Genomic DNA, 8,068 nt, shown 5'->3' with positions numbered 1-8,068 from the left:
GCCCAAATTTGAAATCTAAAGCCCATGCCGAGATCCATGCCGCCACTGCAAAGGCAATGGAGAGATCTAGATCGAAGCACCATCACCACCACCACCACCACATGGGTTCTGATAAGAGAGAGAGGGGCGAAAGTCTGTCGATGGCATCAAACTTGATGGGAATCGAGAAGACCCTTGCATGGTGGTGTTGCTGACACCGATGACCGAGCTTATGAGTTTCGCCGGTGACCAGATTGAAGCACCATCACCACCGCGTGGGTTCCGATCTAAGAGGGACGAAAGTTTGTTAAATAGCACTGATGGCGTCAAACGACTCAAACCTGCGGTGGGAATTGGGAAGTCCTTTGCTGGGTGGTGTTTTCGGTGACCAAAACTCATGGGTTTCACCGGTTAGAGAGAGAGTTCTAAGAAAGAGAACTCAGAGAAGAGAGTTGACAGAGAGGGAGAGTAACGAGACAGGAGAGAGAAAGAAGAGATAATAAAAATGAGGGACAAAATGTGTAAGGTTGAATTTATTCAACCATCTAATTGGCTTTATTCCGTACCAAATTTGCTTGTAATTCAGTATTTAGTAACCCTGTATTTAGGTGGGTTTGATGTAAGGGTAGTGAATGAGATAGAGTGAAGTTTGCTCAAGAGTGTGCAAGAAAACAGAGATTCGCGGCTTGGCCTCGCGAGTGACTCGCGACTGCAAGCCGCCAGATGCAGCACACGTGCCAAGCATGCTGGAAGGTGAACAATCATGCAAGCTGGAGCACTACAGGACAAAACAGGACAACTGGCCATACGGTTATCTCGCGACTGGATCTCGCGACTTAGTCAAGCCCCGAGGTCAAGCCGCGAGCCACCCCTATTTTGTAAAACCTGACGTTTCACATTCCTCTCACACTCCAGTATAAATACCCCTTTTACCCACAATTGTAAGAGAGCTTCCAGAGAGAATTTTGAGAGAGAAACCCTAAAGAAAAACAAGATTGATTCACCAACAATCTATACATTAGAGTCTCTTCAAATTCCTCAACTCTCTTCCTCTCCATTGTCAAATCCTTGAGAGGCATTATACCAAACCTGGTTCTCACCATTATCATAACTGTGAGAGAGCTGTTTGGATTTCTGGGAAGCAGTTAGGAAGGAACCAATCTTCATTGGTTGATGCTACGGTCTAGTAGCGGAATCCGGGAAGCTAGAAAAGAAAAAGGTTCGGCGCAACCTCGTTGGAGCAAGAAGCTTGGAGGGCTTAGGTGCACTGGGTAGATTAGGCTTGGAGGGTCTATTGCTGTCCATGTATCCCAACTGTATTTTCTAATGGATTGTTTACCGCTTGGAGGGCGGCGGAGAGGTTTTACGCTGAGGGCTTCGGTTTCCTCTTCGATAACACATCGCGTGTTGTCTTTGTGTTTGCATCTTCCTTTCTCTCTATCTTTGCCTTTTTATTATCTGCTGTGGATTGTGTTTTAATTTGGCTTAGATAGTTTTTACCAATTCCATATTTAACTTATGTTAAGTTTCCGCACACTAGTTGTTTGACATAATGCTTGAATTGGTTAAGTTGTAATTTGGGGGTCTAAACGTTCAAGGGTGTTTATACACGTTTTTGAACTTTCAAAATGGTCTTTTAGGATGAAATTAGTAGGTTTTAAATTGTGTTGGACCTAGTTGGATATTATGACAAACCTCAAGGTAGGTTTGTGGAATTTACCCTAAATTTTTTTTCACCCATCTAAGAACTATTATCAAAGAGTACACAATTTAAATTTAAATAAATAAATTTATAACAAATAATAATAACAACAATATATATATATATATATACACATTTTTTTTGGTTATTTGGAATCTATGACACTTTCATTTAATGATATGACATTTTTTTTTTTAATTTTTTTTTGCTGGTGATCTGATCTATTGCAATTGGAGCTTCAAATCAAGATCAGTGGAAAAGCGTTCTACATGACCCCAATCCGTAGAACACAAGGTCCAACTCGTGAGTTGGCCGTCAGAAGATCTTGAATTTCATTTTGAGTGCATCTTGATGGATTGAACAATATATGAAAAGTTAACAAAACATGGTCATAGATCTTAGTTATCATGAACGAATTTCTTGATGTGGCACCCATGAAATATAGAAAGTGCCAAATATTAGGAACTACCTAGGAGTTAAGAACATGAACATCACCTAAGAATTTCTATATAACGTAAGCGACAAAATAAAAGATTTTTCCATTCTTAAATTAATTGATTTATGAATAAGATTCCATTCGCCTTACATCTTAGAAAGGACTGCATTGTGACTAACCACCAAAATTCTCATTTGATTTCACAGTTCTTAAGGTCCTTCATAACAGTCTTGATTTATACATACTCCCTTAAAAAAATTTAGCTTGTCAAATAAATAGAATTAAAAACAGAACATTTATATGTTTATCGACCAATAGTAGTGGAGAATTTGTAAACATCAACTCAGCAACCTTCGTAATACAATGCTGTTAAATTCCTTTACGAGTACATTAGTCTACATCAATAGTATAGTCCCCGTATCTGTTCAATCGCCCATAAATATCTGTTCAAGTCGTTTTCCATCTTTGCTTTCTGTTTTCTTGGATTTTTTTTTTCTCTTCATCTGTGTGTACATGAGTCTTGAAAAGTGAGAGAAGGTAAAAGGGGGAGGGGGGAGGGGGAGAATTGATTTGATTGTAGTGAAATAAACCATAACAACGAAGTGAGTATAACAAATCAATGGTCTATCTTAACCGGTTGCAGAGTGAATGATTATTTTAATAAACTTCATATATTAGAGCCTTGAACACAGTTTTACACACCCCATTTTTTAGCTGAAACTGTGATTTCCAAGTTCAAAATCATGACTTCAAATCACAGTTTCAGCTCAAAATTGGATTGTGTGTAAAATTGTGTAACAGTTTGTGTGTATTAAACACAAATCTGCTTTGCTTAATTGAAATGCAGCTCACTTTAAAAGGTGCTTTTTCCCTCCACTCTTCTGCTTTGACATGCTTTTAATAACACTTACAGGCTACAACCATACATTTGTAGCCTTTTGTTGAATTTGATGATGGTCTTCACAACTCCAAGTTCGTACAGAGAAGGATGGTTGGCCTTTTGAAAACTAATGTGTTCACTGCTGATCAAGATGGCAGGGTGCAGTGTGAATTTCAGCTTATAATTATACATCAATTGGCCAGGGGAGCTATTTTAGAATTTTCTGGAATATTACAACCTTAGTGCTGGCTAACTTGTGATTTTGGTTTACATGCACATTGAAGATTTAGTGGGTTAATTCTCTTTGATTGGGCTTGTAATTCAGAAAATAATACTTTTGTATTTCAAACTTTCTGTCCATATTCTATTTCTAGAAACTGATAAATGATTTGTTGCATTTCTCTTGGTGTGGTCAGTGGCTCACTCTATACAAATTCAAACTGGTTTGCTTTCGAGGATGACAGGGTTGCCAATGAACGCTCAACTGGCTCACTTGTTTCCCCATCACCCAACACTGAGGTCACTGGTGTAATTAATGGTGTCAGTGATGACAATGTTATTGATGGTGAAGATGACGACTTGGTTGACACTGCAACATCTTCTCCAGAAGCAGGGACAAAGTCAGAAGACACTACACATCTTGATAACTCGGGAAACGGGACACGCTGAAACTGATAAACCACCTGAATGGGTTGAATGGAGGGAAGACTACAGATTCTGGTGACCCGTCTGATGTTCTACCCGATAATGAGATTCAAGTTGAATTAGAACTTAGCAAGGTAGATGCAGCTGAAGCTTCATTATCCACTGGTGGATTAGAAAAGAATGATGAAACTGTTGCTGGACATTTGCCTGAATCAACAGATGAAGACCCGAGTTCTGATCCTTCTGAGAATTTGATTATCGTACCTTACGAAACAATGGCGCTTCCTAACAAAATTCTGGATTTCAGTCCAGTAAAAGGCCGGCTATAGTTTTTGGTATACCCAAAGTTGTAAAAAAATGACTCTTGCGTGATAAGAGCAAATTATTTAAGACCCTCCAGCCCATCTTTGCAGCCTACAAGCATGATTCACGAAATGTGACACCTAGAAATGACGTTATTCATATAGTGACATATTTTTTCCTTTATTTTTGATGACTTCCCAACAGATCAGAAATCCACTAAAATTGGAATTCCTTTTTTTTTTTTCTTCTTGTTTTTAGCCTGAAAAACGGATTGTCTTTGTTTCTTCAGCCGTTAGGGGAAGTAATTACAGGCTGAGCAACTAACGTCCAATCTTATGGAGTCCCGTTGTGGAAGACTGATGTCACCAACTTTCGTTATATCTGCACGTGAACAAGACTAACTCATAAAATAAAGATTTACCCTTGCCCTTTACTGGATTGATTATCTTGCATTACATTCGGACGTGAACAAGACTTGATCACACATGAAACAAAGATTATACCCTTGCCCTTTACTGGTTGATGGACCCATTATTTACTAGCAACTAAGTGAAGTTGGACAACAATCAACAAATACAAGCTGAAATATACACGAACCAAAGGACAATACTAGTACTACTTGTTGAAATAACAATATTACAAGCAGCTGAGTCATTGTTGCACAACCAACTCAAATCAGAACAAAATCTTCTAAATCAATTGCAGTACCTCAATCAGCTTTCAGGATCCAAGCCTCCATGCAAAATAGATACAGGGATCGCTAGTCTTCCACACAACATCCTATTTAAGATTCAGTTCTTGATATTTCTACAAACTCCCTTTTCTATACCAAATATCCTCCCTTATTGATTGAGATATATCTTCCTCTGTCAAGAGTCTTCCATTGTGAAAATAATCCTATCAACCACACATGCATGTAGCACGTAATGCCATGTTCTTCGAATAAATGTTCTTGATTCTCAACTAGATTTCTGCATTAAACTAATAGAACCTCTCCACTATAACCCCATTTTACTAGTCCTTCAAGAGTTGAGAGCCTATACTTCAGGGCCAACCAATAAAAAAATGAGTTCTTAGTAATAGCTGTTAAAAACCATATGAGCTTCCACCATTCAATTGTCACAGCCTTACTCCTTATTTCATTCAATGAAAAGTGGAAAAGAAACCTCCGTGTTTGGATGGAATCCCATACACTATCTTTCTGCCCAAATTTAACTTGGTAATATTATATTGGAAGTCCACCGGATCATCAAATGTAGCAGGCATCCAATATCTTTTCCCATCCCGAATGAAAATTGAAATTTTAACTGAGGCAGAGCTTGTTGAATCATAGAATTTTATTAGGATTCTGAATCCATTTTTTGGAAGTACAGCACCATTGGGTGCCAGTTATCATGCCAAGGAAGGATTCTATGACTCCCCACAGAAAAGTTGATTAGAGGTCTTGCTATTTCTCTTAGTTGTCATATTTCCTTCATCCCCATGAACTGGCTTATGGGATTTTGACCTCCCAAAAGCTTTTTCCTCTTAATAAATACCTGTATGTCCAGACAATCCATACAGAGCCATCTGAGAAAATAGGTTTCGTATGGGCTTGAGGATGGCAGATTTATTCCATTCTTTGATTCTTTTGATGCCTAAACCTTTCTTCATATTGGATAGACAAATTTCTTCCAAGCCACATTTGCTCCAATAGAAGAACCTTCCTTACCACTTCATAGAAAGCAGTTAAACCTTTTGTTCAATAGCCAATATGATCTTCATTGGTAAGATAAAAATGTTGGTCCAATACACTTAGATTTCATAAAGCACAAATTGCAGCAATTGAAGCTTCCCTGCAAAGGAGAGACTTTTCTTTTCCTATTTAGGTTGTTATCCTAACTGTAATCTTTTCAACTAGCCTACAATCCTAAGCTTTGAGTTTACCAGGGATTAGAGGCAATCCAAGGTACTTTACTAACAACCTACCCTCCTTGAAATGCAAGATAGAGTGGATCTAAATGTTTGGTTTCTTGTGACATCCTAGCAAAGAACACTTCATTCTTGCTGTAATTTATTAAGCGGCCAGAAATCTCATGAAACTCCTTTGACATTCTTTAAAATATTCAAATGGATTGCGAGTAAGTAGCAATGAAGATCATTAAGTCATCAACAAAGTTCAAGTGAGTTAGATTTAATCTTTCACACCTGCAATGAAACTTAAAGCTCTTTGCTTAAATAGCAACTTGCTTCAACATTCTTGTAAATACTTTCATGAATTCAACAAACAAGTAAGATATAAAGAAAAAAAAAAAAAGATGGCGGCATTACTAATTCAGTTCAATTAGTAACTGTAACATGATTATATACTAAGAACAATTTAGGGATACAACAACAACCCACCTCACTATATTCCCGAATTCATATACTACCCAACACAAGGTCTAATGAAAATAAAATAAATGCAGAACTTGCTTAGCTTATGGGAGTGCAATTTTGATATTTGTGGTGAATCACTAGTCATTTGGCGTGAAAGTGTTCAAATGTATTCCCTCAAGCTATCTGAATCCGAAAGGAATTCCTCAAGTTCAGGCAGAGAAGAACTAGAGGTATATTCAACAATGGCTGGAGAAGCGAAACCCCAAAAATCATTACAGGTATATTCATCAATGGGACAGTAATATTCACCATCCTTGATCGCAGCATCTGCACTCTCTTGCAGTTCCAGTGCATGTTCAAGGCCTACCTCCACTTCATTCATCGTGGGACGATCCTTTCCCTCATGTTGCACACAAGAAGTTGCAATGTCCATGTATACCTTGAAACACTCTGGAGCTATCTTCCCCTTCAGATAAGGATCAATTTTCTTATTGAAGCTCCATTCTCGTTCCCCTTTTTGGGCCAAGCTAATCAGACGCCACTGATGCATTTTGCCGAGTACTACTTTAAACAGTACGACACCAAAAGAGTAGACGTCAGATTTATCGGTCAGCCCACTGGTAATGCGACATTCGGGATCCACGTATCCCAAAGTATCGAGCATCGTAGAATCACTGACAAACCTGGAGAAATCTGACAACTTGGCCTCCCATTTCTTGTTCAACAGAATGTTGGCCGGCTTCATGTCACCGTGGATAATAGTATGCTTGACCCCAGTGTGAAGGTAGTGCAGTGCACGCACCACCCCAATGCAAATCCGGAGTCTTTGTTTCCACGAGAGGCGATCATGTTCATCGTGGTCCGTGTAGTAGAGTTTTCTGAAGAGGTTTCCGTTGACTATAAACTCGTAGACTAGGATATTCTCGCCTTCATCAATACAATATCCAATGAGAGGGACGAGGTTGGGGTGGCGTAGCTGGCAAAGCAACACCACCTTGGTCCTTAAATCCTCGAAAACAAGACCCTGTCCCGGCTTGAGTTTCAACCGCTTTATTGCAACGGTTTTGTTACAGTCATCAATAAACCCCTTATATACTCTACCAAAACCCCCCTCACCAACTAGTAATTCATCATTGAAGTTATTGGTAGCAATCTTGATCTCAGCCAGTGAAAATTGACGGCATAATCCCTCAGGAAGAGCTGAAGATGGTTTTGCTCTCTTCGCGGACTTTCTGAATAACTTTGATACACCTTCCATTGATGCTTTAGACAACTGAGAAAAAAAGCTGTTGAAGCCGCTATTGGAAAATATGGTTAAATAAACAAGTTTTGATTCAACAATACAAACCCTAAAAAATTAGCAATGACAAAAATAAATAGATAGAGTTAGAAAGATCTCACAAACTATAGAATCACGCAAATGCGTTGTCTTTAAAGGTTGATTCGTGCCACCCGGAGTAGAACTCGGTGTGAATGGCTCTCTTGGCCGAACAACCCCTCAAGATTAGACTATAATAATTTCTTCAAGTTGATCACACACTCAAATAAGAAGAACTAGGAACAACCTTAATTTGCCTTTCCTTAAAACTAAAAATTTATGCTGAAATTTTTAGTGAAGATGAGCAAAAAGAACAGAGGGAGAAGGTGGCTGCTGTAGTTGAAAAACTTAAGAGCTGTAGAGGGGAATATAGGGTTTTATAAACTAACTCATGTAAGGGCTAAAGGGTTGTAGTAACAGTCACTGTGCAAGGGTTTTATATACTAA

The 8,068-nt window shown here is 38.7% G+C and overlaps 1 protein-coding gene across 1 annotated transcript; it reads right to left on the bottom strand.

The window, feature by feature from the left end:
* Nucleotides 1-6,463: 6,463 nt before the first annotated feature.
* LOC115973307 (receptor-like protein kinase FERONIA) lies at nt 6,464-7,561 on the bottom strand. The gene has a single exon (XM_031093561.1). It carries the CDS (start codon nt 7,559-7,561, stop codon nt 6,464-6,466), a length of 1,098 nt encoding a protein of 365 aa, XP_030949421.1.
* Nucleotides 7,562-8,068: the final 507 nt, after the last annotated feature.

The sequence above is a fragment of the Quercus lobata genome, unplaced genomic scaffold (genome assembly GCF_001633185.2).
Source record: "Quercus lobata isolate SW786 unplaced genomic scaffold, ValleyOak3.0 Primary Assembly Scq3eQI_1903, whole genome shotgun sequence".
NCBI classification, from domain to species: Eukaryota; Viridiplantae; Streptophyta; class Magnoliopsida; order Fagales; family Fagaceae; genus Quercus; species Quercus lobata.
This window is presented reverse-complemented; position numbering and strand designations above follow the sequence as displayed.

What these genes read in the sequence shown, in the direction of transcription:
- LOC115973307 (XM_031093561.1), bottom strand. Translation starts at nt 7,561, where the DNA reads ATGGAAGGTGTATCAAAGTTATTCAGAAAGTCCGCGAAGAGAGCAAAA.